The sequence below is a fragment of the Mobula hypostoma genome, chromosome 5 (genome assembly GCF_963921235.1).
Source record: "Mobula hypostoma chromosome 5, sMobHyp1.1, whole genome shotgun sequence".
Classification (NCBI taxonomy): Eukaryota; Metazoa; Chordata; class Chondrichthyes; order Myliobatiformes; family Myliobatidae; genus Mobula; species Mobula hypostoma.
In genome coordinates this window covers 179,123,464-179,145,776 of record NC_086101.1, presented here as the reverse complement: position 1 = coordinate 179,145,776, position 22,313 = coordinate 179,123,464, and the positions used below count along the sequence as shown (strand labels likewise).

The 22,313-nt window shown below is 42.4% G+C and overlaps 1 protein-coding gene across 7 annotated transcripts in view; it reads left to right on the top strand.

Moving 5' to 3' along the window:
* The window catches only part of wdr17 (WD repeat domain 17), a 155,503-nt gene that overhangs the window by 28,865 nt on the left and 104,325 nt on the right, over positions 1-22,313 (top strand). For all 7 annotated transcript variants that reach the window (XM_063049472.1, XM_063049469.1, XM_063049468.1 and 4 more), the window contains 5 exons: positions 3,346-3,474; positions 9,941-10,124; positions 11,816-12,046; positions 13,509-13,760; positions 17,491-17,613. In XM_063049472.1, coding sequence (XP_062905542.1) covers positions 3,352-3,474; positions 9,941-10,124; positions 11,816-12,046; positions 13,509-13,760; positions 17,491-17,613 — 913 coding nt within the window. In that variant the 5' untranslated portion in view covers positions 3,346-3,351. The remainder of the gene's footprint in view (positions 1-3,345; positions 3,475-9,940; positions 10,125-11,815; positions 12,047-13,508; positions 13,761-17,490; positions 17,614-22,313) is intronic.

Sequence of the window (22,313 nt, the reverse complement as noted above, 5' to 3'; positions counted from 1 at the left end):
TCACCTGGTCTCTCCAATCACCTGCCTGTTTGTACTCTTTCCCCTCTCCTCCAGCTTCTTATTCTGGCTTCTTCCCCTTTACCTTCCAGTCCTGATGAAGGGTCTTGGCCCAAAATATTGATTACTTATTCCTTTTCGTAGCCATTGTCTGACCTGCTGAATTCCTCCCATATTTTGTGTGTGTTTCTCTGGATTTCCAGCATCTGTAGAATCTCTTGTGTTAATATATCGGGTTGTTGAACTTTCATGAGAACAGCAGAAGTTTAGAGATGAGATGCAGAGGACAGTGAGAAGGATAGAGCAAGAGGCAAGGTCTGCAAGGGAGAGAATTTACGCATTAATGTATATGAAGTTGAAATTTATCATTCAAAACCATTCTCATTCAGGAATGTGTTTGGTTCCCCATTTTAGAAATTCATTTCCATTGATAATATGGAATCAAATTTTGGGACTATATCATATGACTAAAGTTCTTCATGTTTGTTTAGTGCAAGCAAATAAAGGTGATAGCAGAGTCCAGACTGTAACAAAGTTAACCTAGTTCAGCTGAGCCTTTTTTAATGGGCGGTGCAGTTGGCTACGGGACGTGAGATCAAGTCTCGACAGTTCTCTGTTTCTGACAAATCTGCTGGTTTTACAGGGTGCAAGTGAAGAATCATTGTCCCCCAGAAATAGGTAGAATCATTGCTGGGGCTCACTCTTAAAGTGCGTCCTGAACGGTGGACATGACTGACTGTGGCGGATTCCAATTTCGGCAGCAGAATAAAATGTGAAGTCTTCTGTATAAAGCAGCTCACATTACTGAGAGGGAGGAAGTACTAAGCAAGGGTATCTATGCATGGAGAGGTGACTGTCTCCCTGTGTTCAGGAAGGCATCAGTGTATGTCTGTGGATCCACATTAGAAACACAGTAGTGTAGCATGTAGTGAAATACTTTTCAGCATCAGCTGTAAGATCGCAGTTCAATCCCTGCTGCTGTCTGTAAGGAGTTTTTTCCGTTCTCTGTCTTCCAGATGGTCTGGATCCCTCCCACCATTCTAGACATATGGGTTATGATTAGTAAATTGTGGGCATGCTATGTTGGCGCTGGAAGCATGGCGACACTTGTGGGCTGCACCCAGCGCATCTTGAATTATCTTGGTCATTGAGGCAAATGACACATTTCACTGTACATTTTGTTGTTTCGATGTACATGTGACAAATAAAGCAAATCTTTACGTTCACTAAAATGTCCACGGATCCATTTTCAGTAAAGTGACTGTGTTCATCTATGGATTCATGTTCAGTACGGTGACAGTGTCTGTCTATGCTTCGACATTTAATACAGTGACAGTGTTCAGTAGGGTGATTGCCTATGGATTCACATTCAGTGAAGTGAGAGTGTCTGTGGATCTATTTTCAGTAAGATGACTGTGTCTGTCAATGGACACAGGTTCAGTATGTTGACAGTGTCTGTGGATCTACTGTTCAGTAAGGTGATGTGTCTGTCTATGGGTCTGTGTTTAGAAAGGGGACAATGTCTATGTATCGACATTCAGTAAGATAACAATGTCTATTCATGGATCTTTATGTACCTCATATCGAGGACTGAGAATGAGCCTTGTGATTAAAGTTCCCTGGAATTTTAGGCAGAACTAATATAAGAATACAAGAATAATGGTAGTCAGTCAGTTAAGCATCTTTTGTTAAAATACAATAAAGAGAGCTGTACCTGCAAAATTCTCGAAATAGAAATGCATTAGCCAGGAGTGGATGAATACAGCCTGTGTTACGGAATTCTATTTTCAGCACTGAGTTGCTAATTTGAATAAAGCCATTTCTGTTTGAAATTACAGCAAAAATACTCTATCTCTTTCTCCTTATCCTCTATTCTATTTCATTGAATTGTGGAAAATTATGACACAAATAGAGGCCATTTGGGTTATTATCTCCAGGCTTGGCAAAATTAATCTTGGGTTAATTTTAGCTTCCAGTTAGTAGTACCAAAGGATACAGCACTTAATGGTGCTTGTTCAGGTTTGTGAACATAGAACATAGAACAGTACAGTGAAGTACAGGCCCTTCGACCCATCGTCTTTTAACCCACTCCAAGATCAATCTTGCTCTTCCATCTCATACTCCCTCCATTTTCTTTCATCCTCATACCTATCTTAAGAGTCTCATAAGTGTCTCAAATGTATCTGCCTCTACCACCACCCCTGGCAGTGTGTTCCATGTGCCCACCACAATCTGTGTATAAAAAAAAACAAAAACAAAAACACAAAGAAACAAACACACTACCTCAGACAAACGCCCCCCCATACTTTTCCCCAGTTACCTTATTCCTTATTTAGGTGTGGGAAGGGTTTCTGCCTGCAACAGTTTTCAGATAATGAGCAACCGTGGCTTACCCTATCAATGATATTCCCTTTGTCCTCTCCATCCCTCCCTCTCCCACCTTCCCTGCAACTCACACCTAACATTTTTCTTCCTCTCTGACTCAGTTCTGACAAAAAACAAGTCCTGGACATGAATGTTCAATTTTTTATTTTCCACAAAGGTTGCCTGATCCAGATATTTTAATGTTTTTGTTTCAGATTTTCAGCATCTGCAGATTTTTAAGAAAATTGAATGCAAATGCATTGATCAGGCACTGAAATATTGTGTGAGGTATTTCATATCTCTGCGATTTCCAGGTTTCATGAGGGAGACTCTGTCTACAAGGAGGAAGAGGAATATGAATGTGTGTTCAGGCTGGCATAATATTAGGGACAATTGCCTCTTGATAGCCATTGATATCTGCTTAGTTCTCCTGTGCTACTTGGCACTGCTCCATGCTCAGGTTGTTTGGTTGTTGCAGGATCACCTTGTTGGATTTCCGGGCTATGTGAGAAAACTACAGTGTCATTTACCAATACAATGCCCACCACCAGAAGTTGTCAACTATTATCCAAAGTATCTGACATAGTTTCAGTCTTATGCCTATAGTAGGTGATTTAAGAACAAGTGCAATTTGGAAGAAAATTTCAATGGACACTTTTCTGTCTGGGAGAGTGAGTCCAAAATTATTTTAGTTCTCAATTTAATTCTCTTTAATATTCTATCCTTGACCTCCTACATTGTTCAATTCATTGCCACAGGTGACTGTGGAGGACAAGTTATTTGGCATATTTAAAGTAGAGTTTGATAGCTTTTGATTAGTGAGGGTGTTAAAGGTAACAAGGAGAAGGCAGGAGAAAGGGGTTGAGAAGGAAAATAAATCAGCCATGACAGAATGGTGGAGCAGGGTTGATGGGCCGAATGGCCCAATTCTGCTTCTATGACTTTTGGTCTGATGGTCTTAACATGGGAATCTTATGCTCACAGGTGAAGATGTCGCAGGTTAAACAAGTGGGACTTCTGGCCGCCGGCTGTCAACCATGGAACAAAGACGTCTGTGTTGCCAGTGGAGACAGATTTGCTTATTGTGCTACACTGGCTATTTATGTTTACCAGGTAAGTCAAACACTATGGCTAAACAGAATAGAAAAGGTTCTGGAGCATTCTGATGTGACAGCCTGGTGTTGTCTTCATCCTATCTCCCCAAATTGGCATTTCCCATCCCACCCTCCTTCCCCAGTGTCTGAGAGGTCACTCATTTCAGAGGAAGCAGGAACGTGCTTGTCAGAATCAGAATTAGGTTTATTGTCACTGTTTTATATGATGTGAAATTTTGTTGTTTTCCAATACCATTATAGTGCAGAGACGTAAAGTACTTGTCGAGTTTGTTGTCCGTGAAACTTAAGGCCAAATGCAGATGGGAGAAAATTTTGAAGAACACCTTTCACTCTGGGAGGATGAGTTCAAACTTAGTGTTGTCTGAATTTAATTCTCTTTAATTTTCTGTCCTTCTACATTGTTCCAATGAAGATCAAAACAGACTATAAGGAACAGTTCCTCACTGAGCACATTTCTGACAATGGACCTTAATGTTGAGTTCAGCAAGTATAAATGAGAATCATAGACCACTGCAGCACAGAAGCAAGCCCTTCAGCCCATGCCAGCTTTAGATTAGATTTTTTTAGATTATGAGGACACTCAGTCCGCGTTTATTGTCATTTAGAAATGCATGCATTAAAAAATGATACAATATTCCACCAGAATGATATCACAAAAAACAGGACAAACCAAGACTAAAACTGACAAAACCACATAATTATAACATACAGTTACAACAATGCAAAGCAATACCATAATTTGATAAAGAACAGACCATGGGCACGGTAAAAAAAGAAGTCTCAAAGTTCCGATCGATCATCATCTCACACAGGCGGTAGAAAGGAGAAACTCTCCCTGCCATGAACCTCCAAGCACTGACACCTGCCGAGATGCATTGGAAGCACCCGACCGCAGCAGACTCTGAGTCTGTCCGAAAACTTAGAGCTTCTGACCAGCTCTCCGATACAGCCTCTCCGAGCACCATCCTTTGCCGAGCACTTTGACCCCACCCCGACTGCCGAGCAATAAGCAAAGCCGAGGACTCGGGGCCTTCTCCTCCGGAGATTCCGGACCACACAGTAGCAGCAGCAGCAGCGAAGCAGGCATTTCAGAAGTTTCTCCAGATGTTCCTCCGTGCTCTGTCGTCCGTCTCCATCAAATCAGGTTTGCGCATGGCATCCTACTTGACAGATAACAGACATCACCACCGGAGTGGCCGCTGCGAGCTGTGTTGCGCCGCCATCTTTTCCTCCCAAATAGAAGACCCCAGCTTGGTCTTCTGCCTAGTTCCATCTGTCTGCACATGGACCATAACCCTCTCATTCATGTATCGATCCAAACATTTCTTAAGTGTTACAATTAAATCCACTTCAGCTGGTAGCTCGTTCAACACTTGCACCATCCCTTGACTGAAGTTCCTCCTCAGAATCCCCTTAAATATTTCACTTTTCACCCTAAATCTATGACCTCTAGTTCTAGTCCTACCCAACCTTAAGGGTTAAGGTCTGCAAGCATTTACCCCATCTATACACCTCATAATTCTGTAAATCTTCATAAGATCTCCCATCACTCTCCAGCATTCCAGTGACTAAAGTTCTAACCTATTCAGCCTTAGCATATATCTCACGTCCTCAAGTCTCAGCAATATCCTTGTACTCTTGATTCTCCTTAATACCTCTAAGCTCAATATCTATATTTGCCCCATTAATTAATTACTAATTGCACATTATTCCACTGGCGTTTAGGGCAGCAATGAAGGTCCTTCATCTCTGTGTCCTTGGCCACACAAAAGGAATCTCATTGCTGTTTCCGTAACAATTTTTTTTGATCAGTCGGGGTTGATAGCGCTGAGCTGAACCCATGAACCTGGAGGACCAGTGGACCACTCTGAGCCTGGCCTCTTTCCTTTGACATTTTTGGCATTTGTGACCCTACCAAGAGCAAAAGCACAAGGCCCTGACTCCAGCCAACATAGCTTAACAGATCACTCAGGCACACTCGCCTCCAAACTCCACAAGTTTGTGGTGTTCTTGGAGGATTTGCCATATTGCCACACTTTTTCTTAACTCACAGCACCTTTCCTTGTTTCATTTAAGTGCTTTTACTTCTATCCAATACCAGACCTTTACTTTGGTTCTCTCATTCCCTCCCTTGATTCCCTCTTCTTAAAAACATTGCATCTCTAACTTCTTCCAGATCTGCTGCATCATTGATATCAACCGCTGACCCTGTTTCTCTGTTCACAGATACTGCCTGACCTGCTGAGTATTTCAGCAATTGCTGCTAGATTCTGACTTCCAGAATCTAACATATTTTGCTTTTGCAGAAAATGTATCTTATCCTTAAATTCACAAACTCTGGACTCACTTTCAAGGACCTTACAACTCGTGTTCTCAGTATTATGTATTTATGTAGTAATTATTTTTTCTATTTCTATTTGCACAGTTTGTCTTCTTTTGCACATTGTTTTTTTTCTGTCAGTCTTTGTGCATTAGTTTTTCTTTGATTCTATTGTATATCTTTGTTCTACTGTGAATGCTTGCAAGGAAGTGAATCTCTGGGCAGCATATTGTAGCATCTCTTAATTTTGATAATAAATTTACTTTGAACTTTGAACATTTGAGAAAGTAATATAAATAATTTATAATAAGTGCAGGTTCTTTATCACTGGCCGTCAGTCACTCTGATCCTGGTGCAAAGAAGCCTTCAGTGCTAAAACATAGTCATATAATGATGAAGAGTCAATGACTCACAAGTCATCTCCATTAATTATTCCCAATATGGAACAACTGCTAGTGTTAAAATGTTCTGAGAATCATTGTCCTAAAGTCACCATTTCCTATGTGTTGCAAGGATATAAATAAAGTCGTGTGGTTGGGGAAATGAGTAATTCCTGAATCAGTACCAGAATCATGTTTATCATCAAAGGTTCATTTTATTTTTCAAAATCCAATTGATGAAAGAAAAGACATCAACTCCCCTCACACTCGCAGAAAAGAACAGCTATAATAGCATTAAACCCCTAACCCCTCTCTCAGACACGCAAAAAAAACTAACAGGTTGCCCTCACAGAAAGAAACCAACAAGAACATTGGACCCCAAATGATTGAGTGTGTGGCTTCAGGCTCCCGTACCTCCTCCCTGATGGTAGTAATGAGAAGATCGCAACACCACCTCTTTAGACAAGGAAACAGAGCAGTGTCTCCACTTCTTGAGGAGATTGAGGTGAGCAAGTCTCCCCGACCCCATTCTACCAGAGCACCACCGAGGCGGTCCTGACCAGCTGTATCACCATCATGTTGTGGGAATTGCGAGTCGTGTGTCTGCAAGACCTTGCAATGGATTGTGAGGACTGGTGAGAGATTCAGCATTGCAAAGGACTCCTCCCGTCCATCCCACAATCTCATTGACCTTCTACCATCAAGCAGAAGGTACTGCAGTATAAGAAAAAGAGCTGTTAGGCTGGGCAGCAGCTTCCTCCCCAAGGCTGTGAGACTTTTGAACACCCTGCTACCACCCGATACAAATTACTTAATGCAGCATCAGAGGCATTTGTATATTTAAAAGTCAAATATGCACTAATGTCCACTTGTACCTCTACAGAATCTTTAACATTATTTGTTAATATTATTGTGTTAATATTAATTTATGTGCTCTATATATGATATAATAGGCATCTGTTAGTCTCGTGAGACCATGGATTTGCGCCTTGGAAAGTTTCTGATATAATAGGCGTCTGTTAGTCTCGTGAGACCATGGATTTGCACCTTGGAAGGTTTCCAGGGTGCAGGTCTGGGCAAGGTTGTATGGAAGACCGGCAGTTGCCCATGCTGCAAGTCTCCCCTCTCCACGCCATCGATGTTGTCCAAGGGAAGGGCATTAGGACCCATACAGCTTGGCACCGGTGTCGTCACAGAGCTATGTGTGGTTAAGTGCCTTGCTCAAGGACACAATATGTGTCCTGTGTTTTGCACCTTGGTCTCAGATTAATGTTGTTTCATTTAGCTGTGTGCATGTGTACAATTGAATGACAATAAATTTGAACTTAAAGAGGACATGTCGTGGTTGGTGGGTGTCCTCAATTATAATGCCACCTCTTTTGGGGCATTGCCTTTTGAAGATGTCCTCCATGGTGGGGAAGCTAGTGCCCATGATGGAGCTGTCTGAGATTACAGCCCTCTGCAGCTTCTTTTCATTCCTGTCCAGTAGCTATTCCATACCAGATAGTGCTGCAGACGATCAGAATGCTCTCCACAGTACATCGGCAGAAATTTGCTAGAGTCATTGGTGATATACCAAATCTCCTCAAAGCTCGAATGAAATATATCTGCTGGTGTGCCTTCTTCATAATCACATCAATATGTTGGGCCCAGGATGGATCTGCAGAGAAGTTGAGACCCTTTCCACTGCTGATCCCCTGATAAGAACTGTTATGTGTTCTCTCAAATTCTCCTTTCCCAAGTCCACAATCAATTCCTTGGTTTTTCTGACATTGGGCGCAAGGTTGTTGTTGGGTCTACCACTCACTTGTGTATGCTTCCTAGTCACCAGCTGTTGGCTTACTTGGTAAGCTGCAATGATTCCTGTTCTTGGTGCTGTGAAACATTGTCGCAGGAAAGCAGCATCCATCATCAGGGACCCCCACCATCCAGGACATACCCACAACCTCTGGACCCACTTTCAAGGACCCGTCAACTCATGCTCTCAGTATTTATTGCTTATTTATTTATTATTATTACTTTTTTTCTTTTTGTATTTGCACATTTTGTTGTCTTTTGCACACTGTTAATGCCCGAGTTGATTCATTGATTATGTTATGGTTTTTATAGAACATAGAATAGTACAGCACAGTACAGGCCCTTTGGCCCACAATGTTGTGCCGACCCTCAAACCCTATCATGTTTCCTGTCATCCTCCTTCTCTCCAGACAGTAAAGCACTAGCTCCCTTAATCTCTGATCATAATGTATACTCTCTAAACCAGGCAGCATCCTGGTAAATCTCTTCTGTACCCTTTCCAATGCTTCCACATCCTTCCTATAGTGAGGTGACCAGAACTGGACACAGTACTCCAAGTGTGGCCTAACCAGTTTTATAGAGCTGCATCATTACATCGCGACTCTTAAACTCCATCCCTCGACTTATGAAAGCTAACACCCCATAAGCTTTCTTAACTACCCTATCCACCTGTGAGGCAACTTTCAGGGATCTGTGGACATGTACCCCCAGATCTCTCTGCTCCTCCACACTACCAAGTATCCTGCCATTTACTTTGTACTCTGTCTTGGAGTTTGTCCTTCCAAAGTGTACCACCTCACACTTCTCCGGGTTGAACTCCATCTGCCACTTCTCAGCATACTTCTGCATCTCTCTGCAATCTTCGACAATCCTCTACACCATCTACAACACCACCAACCTTTGTGTCGTCTGCAAACTTGCCAACCCACCCTTCTACCCCTACATCCAGGTCGTTAATAAAAATCACGAAAAGTAGAGGTCCCAGAACAGATTCTTGTGGGACACCACTAGTCACAATCCTCCAATCTGAATGTACTCCCTCCACCACGACCCTCTGCCTTCTGCCGGCAAGCCAATTCTGAATCCACCTGGCCAAACTTCCCTGGATCCCATGGCTTCTGACTTTCTGAATAAGCCTACTGTGTGGAACCTTGTCAAATGCCTTACTAAAATCCATATAGATCACATCCACTGCACTACCCTCATCTATATGCCTGGTCACCTCCTCAAAGAACTCTATCAGGCTTGTTAGACACCATCTGCCCTTCACAAAGCCATGCTGACTGTCCCTGATCAGACCATGATTCTCTAAATGCCCATAGATCCTATCTCTAAGAATCTTTTCCAACAGCTTTCCCACCACAGACGTGAGGCTCACTGGTCTATAATTACTCAGACTATCCCTACTACCTTTTTTGAACAAGGGGACAACATTCGCCTCCCTCCAATCCTCCGGTACCATTCCCGTAGACAACGAGGACATAAAGATCCTAGCCAGAGGCTCAGCAATCTCTTCCCTCACCTCATGGAGCAGCCCAGGGAATATTCCGTCAGGCCCCGGGGACTTATCCATCCTAATGTATTATTCTATGGACATGCCTGCAAGAAGCCGAGTCTCAGAGTTCTATACGGTGACATACATGTACCTTAATAATAAATTTACTTTGAACTTTGGTAACTGACACACAGTGACTGATTCTGGCCTTCTCACCCTTCGTTATTTAGTAGAACTATGTGGGTATCCTTATAGAGTTCTTTAATCTGCAATACTAATATTGATTAAACTTGGAAAGATTTATTACCCTATTGCATATTTTTAAAGAAAATTTACACTAAGTCCAGACTTTGTATTTATCTGTGTGCTCACTGTGCTCTCTGTTTAACCCAACAACATGAAAGGGTGAGATGTCAGTGATTAATTATTCTCTGTAAAAATTGTTTCTAATTTTAGTTTGTTGGTGATTCAGCTCGATCACAGGTACAATGAATTCAAGCTCCATTCGATCATGTCCGAGCACAAGAAGACTATCACAGCCATCTCTTGGTGCCCGCACAGCCCCGACACCTTTGCCAGTGCTAGTGCAGACAACCTTGTCATTATTTGGAATGTGGCAGAACACAAGGTGGTAGCGAGACTGGACAACACTAAAGGTACCAGATGAAATATTCACACTCCTACTTGAAAATCAATTTTTAAAAAAAACTGCAGATGCTAGAAATAGGAAGTAAAAACAAAAAAAAAACCAAATTGCTAGAGACACTTAGCAGATCAGATATGCTTTGTAGAAAGAGAAACTGAGTTAACCCTTCGGGTTTAAGGTATTTCCATCAGAACTGCGAAAGAGTTTTCAGCAGCAGAGAAGATGGGGAAGGAATGGGTAAAGACAAAGGAATTTCTCATGATGAAGTGCAATGGGTTATTGAATTAAATAGTGAAAGGTTTAGATAGAGTGGACATAGAAAGGATGTTCCCTGTGATCGGGGAGTCTAGGACCAAAGGGCACTGCCTCAGAGTAGAAGGACATCTTTTTAGAACAGAGGAATTTCTTTAGGTAGAGAGTGGCGAATCTGTGGAATTCATTGCTAGAGACTGCTGTGGATGCCAAGTCATTGTGTATATTTAAAGTGGATGTTGGTAAGTTTTTGATGGTCTCGTAGTGTAATAAGACATAGGAACAGAATTTGGCCCATTGAATCTGTTCCTCCATTTCATCATGACTGATCCAATTCCATCTGAACCCCATTCTCATGCCTTCTCCCCATTAACTGTGCACACCCTGACTATCAAGAATCTATCAACCTCTGCCTTAAGTGCACCTAAAGAAATGGCCTCCACAGCCAGGAGGGTGTGTACGTCTGTCATGTCACGAGGAGAAGGCAGGAGAGTGGGTTTGAGAGGAATGATTGAATGATGGAGCAGACTCAATGGGACACGTGGCCTAATTCTGCTCCTAAATCTCATGGTCTTACATAAATAGTAATAATAATAGAAAAATGTGAATTACAGTTAAATATAGATTAATAGTTAAATTAAATAAGTAGTGCAAAAATAGAAATTAAAAAAGTAATCAATTAGTGTTCACGAGTTCAGTGTTCATTCAGAAATCAGACACAATAGCATGGGATGTTTTCATGACCACTTGGGCCTCAATTTAACACTTAATCCAAAAAACAGCATCACCGACTTCAGCAATCCCCAGCTATTGCCCTGGATTAAAATTATAGAGTTATTCAGCACAGAAGCAGGTCCTTGGGCTCACTGTGTCCATGGTGGCCATCAAATACCCATGTATTCTAATCCCATTTACCAGCACATGCTCTGCCTCTGTGAATGCCTTGGCAGTTCAGGTACTCACTAGATACTACCTGAGCATTGTTAAAGTCTCTTCCTCTGCCAGTTCCTCAGGTTATGCATCCGCACGGATCTCATAACTATCGCGATTGTGGTTTGTAGTTGCAACTACCTGACAAAAGACAGAAGTCCTGTTGAATGGCGTGCTATTCTATAATACCCTTTGCACTTTAACCTGACATCAGATGGTGTGCCAAGCTAATTTTTTTTCTGTGTGTGTGTGTGTGTGTGTGTGTGTGTGTGTGTGTGTGTTTCAGAAAAAAAAAACGAAGTCCAAATAAAGCATCCGGACCTGATATGCTGACTGCAATTTCCCTTCACAAGTGTGGCCTGACCCTCTGAGTCCATCCAATATTTTGTTTTTATTGGTTCACACTGACATTTAATTTCTGACTCTGTTATCTTGCCTTTGCAGTAGAGTAGTTCGGTAATTGAGTGCTTTGCAAGGACATTTCAATCCTTCACTTAACTTGTTTTACTTGCTCTCCAGGGATTCCTGCTTCCCTCAGCTGGTGTTGGAACTCAGGTGATGCAGTAGCGTTTGTCTCCCACCGAGGTCCATTGTACATCTGGACTATCTCTGGACCGGACTGTGGGGTTGCAGTCCACAAGGAGGCACACAGCTTCCTGTCGGACATCTGTCTGTTCAGGTGGCATCCTAGAAAGAAAGGGAAGGTGGTTTTTGGACACACAGATGGAAGTCTGTCCATCTTTCAGCCTGGTAAGTCCAAGTATTTAAAGATTAGCTTTCTTTGTCACATGTACATCGAAACATACAGTGAAATGTGTAGTTTCCACCAAATCAAATCAGTGACAGGCCGTGTCGGCACACTTCCAACTAACATAGTATGCCCGCATCTCACTAACCCTAACCATATGTCTTTGGAATATTAGAGGAATCTAGAGCACCCAAAGTTCAAAGTGGTGTAAATGTTATTATCAGAGTACATACAGTATATGTCACCACATAAAAACCTGAGATTCATTTTTCTGTGGGCATACCCAGCAAATCTATAGAATAGTAATGATAACAGGATCAATGAAAAATCAACCAGAAGACAACAAACTGCAAATGCCAATATAAATAAAATAGCAATAAATAAAAAGAACATGAAATAACAATATAAAGAGTCCTAAAAGTGAGGTCATTGTTTGTGGGAACATCTGAATGGATTTCCAGCATCTGCAGAATCTCTTGTGTTTAAGAATCATCTCTGCTCTGCTTTGGAAATACTAAAATTTAAGATGCTGTGTGCAGATATTTCGATAAATCATTTATAATAGTAATTTAAAGGGCTTTGGCTATTTAACAAAATAGAGTATTTTCTGTTTCTGAATTTGATTGAATTCTTTGAAGGTATGATATGGAGCGTTGACAGAAGGAGACCTGTAGGTTTACTTAGATTATCAAAAGACATTTGACAAGGTGTCACATGAGAGACTGGCACACAAATTAAGAGTCCAGGGTGTTAGAGGAGTGCTTGAGTATGGAGTTAAAACTGGCTGTCTCTGAGTAAGTCAAGCATTGCAGTAAACAAGCTGTTTTCGGGCTGGAGGGACATTACTGGCAGAGCACCTCTAGGGATTGATTCTTGGCCTTCGTTGCAACTCATGGGCAAGTGGAAAGAACAGAATCTAAGGCTTCCAAGTTTGATACAAAAATACTGTAGTTGGAGGGGCATGTAAATATTTGAAAGAACAACTAATTGAGGGCTATGCACAGAAGAGGAGTTACTGCCAGCATACATCAGCCATGGCAATTTTGAACAGTGTGGCAGGCCTGAGCCTACTAGTGGGCCTTTTTTTTTGTGATAAACTTGTGTGAAGATGGGAAGCCAAGTTGAGTTCTATGATGATGAGATTAGATAGAAAGTCTTTGCATTAACAGATAGTTCAAGGGCCAATGACAGAAATTTAAAGTCAAAAAACAGAAAGCTCAGAGAAAGACAGGAAGAATGTGAACTAGTTGGGTATTGGGCAAGAGTGGCAGTGTAGGGCAATCTATTCAGTTCCCCACCTTCACTCTTGCTTTGTTGTCTTGACTAAAGGATAGATGTATTTGATGGACTGAGTGGCCTCCTCTGCCATAATTCTGTGTGGAGGATGTCTTTACTAATCAGTCTTACACAAATGAGACACCTCAGTGAGGAAAAAAAAATTGAATATGCTCTTTCTCCGTTCAGGTACCAAGAGTCAGAAACACGTGCTGAGGCCAGAATCCCTGGAGGGGACAGATGAAGAGGATCCAATCACAGCTTTGGAGTGGGATCCACTCTCCACTGATTATCTGCTAGTGGCCAATCTACACAATGGAATCCGCCTGGTGGACTCGGAGTCACTATCCTGCATAACCACCTTCAGTTTTCCCAGTGCAGCTGCTTCTGTGCAGTGTTTGGCCTGGGTTCCCAGCGCTCCTGGGATGTTTATTACTGGAGGTAGGAATACAATTGTTAACAGTGAAAAACTCCTGAAAATACCACTTTCTTTTTCTGGTTTACAGAGGATCTAAAAGAGACAAGGTTTTCAGCCCAACACATTGACTGTACTCTTTTCCATAGATGCTGCCTAGCCTGCTGCGTTCCTCCAGCATTTTGCATGTGTTGCTCAGATTTCCAGCGTCTGCAGATTCTCTTTTGTTTCTGATTGGACCACTTTTCCTGAAAGTGGTTTTGCAGGTAGACGGGGTGGTGAAGAAGACTTTAGGTCATAGTCATAGTCATACTTTATTGAAATTGTTTTTTGTTACAGTTGCACAATAAATAACTAAATAGTAATAAAACCATAAATAAATAATTAAATAGTAATATGTTAATTATGCCAGGAAATAAGTCCAGGACCAGCCTAGTGGCTCAGGGTGTCTGACCCTCCAAGGGAGGAGTTGTAAAGTTTGATGGCCACAGACAGGAATGACTTCCTATGACGCTCTGTGTTGCGTCTCGGTGGAATGCTGGCTAACGTCACGCAAGGCACTAAATATGAAATTTGGGATGTTGTGTTGCAGTGGTACTGGACATTGGTGAGGCCACATTTGGAATGTTGTGTTCAATTTTGGTCACCCAGGTGTAGGAACGATGCTATTAAGTTGGAAAGAGTGCAGAGGAGATTTACAATGATGTTGCCAGAAATGTGGTGACTAAGATACAGTATGAGAGAGGTTGCGTAGGCTGAGTCTTTTTGGAGTGTAGCAGAATGAGTGGTTATCTTATGGAGATTTAATTAAGAAGTGTATGTGAGACTAGCATTGAAGAGCATTGGTACCTAATGGAATTATGATTCTGGTGGGATTGGTATGGTAAGAGCATGGAGAAGACTGACAAAGATGAGAATTTTAAGCTTGTGAGTGCCAGATGGATAAGCAGGAATGATGACAATTGGACCTGGTCCAGGTACTGGAGTAACAATTATTTTCTTCTCCTTGTTCACTTGCATACTGGAAATAACAATAAACAATCAAAATTCGAAGTAAATTTTATTATCAAAGTACTTATATGTCATCATATACAACCCTGAGATTCATTATCTTGTGGACATACTCTATAAATCTGTAGAATAATAACTTTAACAGAGTCAATGAAAGACGACTCAACTAGGACCCAACCAGAGAGCAAAAGACAACAAACTGTGCATGCAGAAAGAAGAAACAATCTTGAATTTTGATGTGCACACAGCAGTGCTTTGGATGAACGCTGGTTTGTGTGTGGTGGAAGATGAAAGGGAAGGAATGCAAGGGTTAAAGTTCATATGTGAATGGATTGAATTAGGACAGAGTCATGTGATGTTACAGGGATGACTTGCAGAGGATGTGCAGCCAAATGTTCAGTTAGTAAGAGGTAGGTTTGGTGGACAGTATCAGAAGGCAGGATGTGCGCTTTTTAAACTGTTTTGCCAATCATGATTTATTGGAGTGAGTGTTTGCATAAGCACACAGAAAATCAGCGGCTCAGGCAGCATCTAGTGAAGAAAATGAGCAGTCGACATTTTGGGCCTAGACTGTTAACCGGAACTGGCAAGCTTGCAGCAGAACTCACTCAGCCTATTTAATTATGCAGATGCTTTACTCCATAAACAATAATTCAGCTGTGCTCCCTAGGTAATGAGCTCACATTAATTGCTTTACTGGGTAGAACATTTTATTTATTTTCAGAGATACAGCAGGGTATCAGGCTCTTTCAGCCCAATGAGCCCCTACCACCAAATTGCACCCATGTAACCAATGTATCTACTAACCCATATGTCTTTGGAATGTGGGAGGAAACTGGAGCACCTGGAGGAAATCCTTGTGCTCACAAAGAGAATGTGTAAAACCCTCACAGACAACGGCGGGAATTGAAACCAGGTCACTGTCTCTGTAATAGCGTTATGATAAACACCATGCTGCCATGCCATAGATTGTGGTTTAAGTCCAACTCTAGGGAGGACAAATACCTAGGCTGACATGTAGACCACCAAAGGAGTGCAATGTGGTCTTTCAGAAGACGCATTAAGCTGAACACAGCTTGCTTTCTTTAACTATCATGCAGTCGATACCATGGTCAGTTTGAAGTCCAGCAGGGACTTTCTTCCTGATATCCTGGTCACTATTCAGAGCTCAGTCAATATCCCTGGAAAACAGGCGATACTATTAACATTTGTTGGATCTTGTTGTGCCACTGTGACTGCAGTCCAAAAGGTGTTCTTTTGGACGTAAAATAATTTGGAGCACCTTGAGATGCTAGATGCCTTTTATACACTGAAATCCTACCTTTCCCCTCACGTTCTTTCACCTGTCACCTGCCAGCTTGGACGTCCTCCCTCCCCCTACTGCATTCGGCGAAATGGAGTCGAAAATCAGACAATAGGTGCAGGAGTAGGCCCTTCGGCCCTTCGAACCAGCACTGCCATTCACTGTGATCATGGCTGATCATCCACAATCAGTACCCTGTTCCTGCCTTCTCCCCATATCCCTTGACTCCGCTATCTTTAAGAGCTCTATCTAACTCTTTCTTGAAAGCATCTAGAGAATTGGCCTCCGCTGCTCTCTGAGGCAGGGCATTCCACAGATCCGCATCTCAATCAGCTCACGTGTCACCCTGCAGCCGGCCCGCCATGAGGTTCATGCACGCTGCCTCTGCCTTCAGGAATCCTCTTGGGAGACTGCAGAGCGAAGGAACACCCAGACAATCTCCAAACAGCAAATCACAGGCTCCAGTAGTTCCAGAATCACTTTCAAGATGAAAAACAAATGTAAAAGACATAAAAGAAGTGAAGTATATGGTTTTATGATCTATCCAGAAGATGTCAGTTGAAGGAGCATTGTACGCAGGTGCCATCTTGGCCGGAAGTTCGAAGTACATTTATTATCAAATTATATATATATTACACAAACATGAGATTCATCTGCTTATAGGCTGCCACAAACAAAGAAACTCAAAAGGACCCATTAAAAAAACCTAATGTGCAGAAAAGAAACACAAATCGTGCAAACAATAAAAGTAAGTAGATGACATTTAGGACTGAAGCTTTATGAAAGACATGAAGCCAGGCATCACTGCAGCTGGTGCAGGTCAAAGCCTCGGTGCAGTGCAGAATTCCCTTCCTTTCCATTCTCATCTGACATGCTGAGTCCCTGCAGCATTCTTGTTTGTTGTTACTGACATCCATTTTAATCCAATATCTTTCTACCCAGAAAATGGGAACCATAAAATAGAGGGCATAGACAATAGCCAATAGGTGCGGGAATAGGCCATTTAGCCCTTCGAGCCAGCGCCGCCATTCACTGTGATCATGGCTGATCATCCACAATCAGTATCCAGTTCCTGCCTTATCCCCATAACCTTTGATTCCGCTATCTCTAAGAGCTCTATCCATCTCTTTTTTGAAAGCATCCAGTGACTTAGCCTCCACAGCCTTCTGGGGCAGAGCATTCCATACATCCACCACTCTCTGGGTGAAAAAGTTTTTCCTCAACCCCGTTCTAAATGGCCTACCCCTAATTAGGTCATTTCCACTCTATAACTCTATCTGAAATCACCACAATCTGAATCTGATCTGGCTGCACCCAGTACATTTTGGCCACATCTGCATGGTGTCAGACACCAGCTTGTTTAGCTGGTGGTTTAAAACTCCTGATAGTAATGAGGAGCTTTTTGTGCTGTTCACTGGCATCTTTCTCTCTCTGATCATTAGATTCCCAAGTCGGGGTCCTGCGTATATGGAACGTCTCAAGAACGACACCAATAGATAACTTCAAGCTGAAGAAAACAGGGTTTCATGCTTTACACGTACTGAATTCCTCACCAAAGAAAAAATGTAGGTAACAATTTAAAAGAATGTATTATGGTTTCCAGTAAGGTTCATGGTGTTGAGGAAAATCTATGATGTTTAGCACAGTCCAAAATATTATAGCTCATGATATTACAGGGAAGATGCCAGCAGAGATAGAAGATTGGCAGACTGGCAGAAGGTAAAGAGTGGGAATAAAGGGGAACTCCTCTGGTTGACCCCCAGAGACTAGTGGTGTGGGATTTGCAACTTTTCATGATGACAGGATTGATGGCTTTGTGGCCAAGTTAGCAGACAATACCAAGATAGGTGGAAAAGCAGGTAGTGTTGAGGAAGCAGGGAAACTATCATAGGAAAGGTGGATGATAGTGCTGAAGATGAGGGAACTGGTTTACAAACAGAGGCAATGTGTAGTGAGAAGAGGCTGTTGATAGGGCAAAGTTGCAGTCAACAGGATGAGTTGCAATGTTAAAGTTAGACAACAGCGAAAAGGGTAAATACAGTACTGAAGGTTTTATATTTGAATGCAAGCAGTATATGGAATAAGGCAGATGAACTAGCAGCAAAGTTGTAGGTTGGCAGGTATGATATTGTAGGCATCACTGGATTGTGGTTGAAAGAAGATTATAACTGGAAACTTAATGTCCAAGGACACACATCGTATCAAATGAACAGGCAGGAGGGAAGAGGGGGTGGCATTGCTATTTTGGTAAAATATGAAATCAAATCATTAGAAAGAGGTGACATAGGGTCAGAACGTGTTGAGTCATGGTGGGATAGAGCTAATAAACTGCAAGGGTAAAAAGACCCTGATGGGAGTTGTATACAGACCCCCAAACAGTAGTAAGGATGTAAATAGAAAATGCATGCCAAAAGGGCAATGTTACAATAGTCACAGGGGATTTCACTATGCAGGAAGATAGGGAAAATCAGATTCGTGCTGGATTCCAGGATGGGGAATTTCAAGAGTGAATATGAGATAGCTTTATAGAGCAACTCCGTGGTTGAATCCACTAGAGGATCAGCTATTCTGGATTGGGTGCTGTGCAATGAAACAGAATTGATTAGAGAGGTTAAGGTAAAAGAAATCTTAGGGTTAAGTGATCATAATATGATCGAATTCACCCTGAAATTTAAGAAGGAGAAGCTAAAGTCAGATGTATCAGTATTACAGTGGAGTAAAGGGAATTACAGAGACACGAGAGAGAAGTTGGCCAGAATTAATTGGTAAAGAACACTGGCAGGGATGATGGCAGAGCAGCAATGACTGGAATTTCTGGAAGCAATTTGGAAGGCACAGGATATATACATCACAAAAAAGAAGTATTCTAAAAGAAAGATGACAGAACTGTAGCTAACAAGAGAAGTCAAAGCCAACATAAAAACCAAAGAGAGGGCATATAATAGAGAAAACATTAGAGGGAAGTTAGGAGATTGGGAAGATTTTAAATTCTAACAGAAGGCAACTGAAAAAGTCATTAAGAAAGTAAAGGTGGAATACGAAAGTGAGCTGGTCAGTACTACTAAAGAGGACACCGAAAGTTTCTTCAGGGATATAAAGTGTAAAAGAGAGGCAAGAATGGAGATTGGACTGCTCAAAAATGATGTTGGAGAGGTAGCAATGGGGGACAACGAAATGTCAGATGAACTTTCACATCTGTCTTCACTGTAGAAGGCAAAATCAGTATCATGGATGTTCCATGTGCCAGGGTTCATGAAATGTGTGAAGTTAACATAACTAGGGGGAAGATTCTTGGGAAACTGAATGGTTTGAAGATAGGTATGTCACCTGGACCAAATGGTATTCACCCCAGGGTTCTAAAAGAGGTGGCTGAAGAGATTGTGGAGCCATTAGTAATGATCTTTCAAGGATCACTAGATTCTGCAATGGTTCCAGAAGACTGAAAAATTGCAAATGTCACTCCACTCTTCAAGAAGGGAGTGAGGCCAGTTAGTCTGACCTCAGTGGTTGGAAAGATGTTGGAGTCGATAATTAAAGATGAGGTCTCGGTATTCAGAGACACATGATAAAATAAGCCGTAGTCAGCATGGTTTCCCCAAGGGAAAATCTTGCCTAATAAATCTGTTGGAATTCTTTGAAGAAACAACAAGCAGGATAGACAAAGGAGAATTGGTTGATGATGTGTAGTTAGATTTTCAGAAGGCCTTTGACAAGGTGCCACACATGAGGCAGCTTAACAAGCTACGAGCCCATGGTATTACAGGCAAGATTCAAGCATGGATAAAGTATTGACTAATTGGCAGGAGGAAAAGTGTGGGAATAAAGGGAGCCTTTTCTGTTTGGCTGCAGGTGGTTAGTGGTATTCCACAGAGGTCTGTGTTGGGACTGATTCTTTTTATGTTATATGACAATGATTTAGATAATGGAATTGATGGCTTTGTTGCAAAGTTTGCATATGATATGAAGACAGGTGGTGGGGCAGGTAATTTTGAGGAAGTAAAGAGGCTACAGAAGGATTTAGATAGATTAGGAGAATGGACAAAGAAATGGCAGATGGAATATAGTGTCAGGAAGTATATGGCCAGGCACTGGTAGAAGAAATTATAAGATTGACTATTTTCTAAATGGAGAGAAAATACAAAAAAACTGAGGTGCAAAGGGACTTGGGAATCCTTGTGCAGGATTCCCTAAAGGTTAACTTGCAGGTTGAGTCTGTGCTTAAGATTCAAATGCAATGTGAGCGTTCATTTCAGGAGGACTAGAACATAAAAGCAAGGATGTAATGTTGAAACATTATGAAGCACTGCTGAGGCCTCACTTGGAGTATTATGAGCAGGTTTGACCCCCTTATCTTAGAAAGAATGTGCTGAAAATGGAGAGGGTTCAAAGGAGGCTCACAAAAATGATTCCAGGTGTGAATAGCTTATCATATGAAGAATGCTTTTTCTGGCTCTGGTCCTGCGTTCACTAGAATTCAGAAGAATGAATGGTGACCTTATTAAAACCTATCAAATCGTGAAAGCAACACAAATAAAAGTTGCTGGTGAACGCAGCAGGGCAGGCAGCATCTCTAGGAAGAGGTATAGTCGTCGTTTCGGACTGAGTCCCTTCGTCAGGACTAACTGAAGGAAGAGCTAGTAAGAGATTTGAAAAGGGGAGGGGGAGATCCAAAATGATAGGAGAAGACAGGAGGGGGAGGGATGGAGCCAAGAGCTGGACAGGTGATTGGCAAAAGGGATATGAGAGGATCATGGGACAGAAGGCCTAGGGAGAAAGAAAGGGGGAGGGGAAGGCCCAGAGGATGGGCAAGGAGTATAGTGAGAAGGACAGAGGGAGAAAAAGGAGAGAGAGAAAGAATATATATAATAAATAAATAACGGCTGGGGTACGAGGGGGAGGTGGGGCATTAACGGAAGTGTGAGAAGTCAAATTGCATGCCATCAGGTTGGAGGCTACCCAGACGGAATATAAGGTGTTGTTCCTCCAACCTGAGTGTGGCTTCATCTTGGCAGTAGAGGAGGCCGTGGATAGACATATCAGAATGGGAATGGGACGTGGAATTAAAACGTGTGGCCACTGGGAGATCCTGCTTTCTCTGGCGGACAGAGCGTAGGTGTTCAGCGAAATGGTCTCCCAGTCTGTGCCGGGTCTCGCCAATATATAGAAGGCCGCATCGGGAGCACTGGACGCAGTTTATCATCCCAGCCGACTCACAGGTGAAGTGTTACCTCACCTGGAAGGACCATCTGGGGCCCTGAATGGTAGTAAGGGAGGAAGTGTAAGGGCATGTGTAGCACTTGTTCCGCTTACAAGGATAAGTGCTGGGAGGGAGATTGGTGGGGAGGAATGGGGGAGACGAATGGACGAGGGAGTCGCGTAAGGAGCGATCCCTTCGGAAAGCGGGGTGGGGCGGGTGGAGGGAAAGATGTGCTTAGTGGTGGGATTCCGTTGGAGGTGGCGGAAATTACGGAGAATTATATGTTGGACCTGGAGGCTGGTAGGGTGGTAGGTGAGGACAAAGGGGAACCCTATTCCTAGTGGGGTAGTAGGAGGATGGAGTGAGGGCAGATGTGCGTGAAATGGGCGAGATGCATTTGAGAGCAGAGTTGATGGTGGAGGAAGAGAAGCCCCTTTCTTTAAAAAAGGAGGACGTCTCCTTCGTCCTGGAGTGAAAAGCCTCATCCTATGGTTTTATGGAATTCGCAGAAGGAATTGGTCATATTAGGAGGATAGACAAAGAAGTAGCCGACGGAATACAATATAGGGATGTGTCTGGTCATGCACTTTGGTAGAAGGAATCAAGGCATAGGCTGTTTTCTAGGCAAATGCAATGTTAGCATTCATATCAAGAGGACTAGAATATAAAAACAAGGATGTAATGCTGAGGGTTTTACAAGCATTGGTCAGGCCACATACGGAGTATTGTGAGCAGATTTGGGCCACATATCTCAGGATGGATGTGCTGGCATTGGAGAGGCTCTAGAAGAATGGTCTCATAAATGAAAGGTTTAACATATGAGAAGCATATTGATTGGATGAATGAGGGTAATCTCACTGAAATTTTTCAAATAGTGAAAGGACTAGGTCAAGTGGACATGGAGAGAATGGTTCCAATATATGGTGAGTCTAGGATCAGCGGGCACAGCCTCAGAAGAGAACAGAGATGAGAAGGAATTTCTTTAGCCAGAGGATGGTGAACCTGTGGATTATTGCCACAGATGACTATGGAGGCCAAGTCACTGGGTATATTTAAAGTGGAGATTGA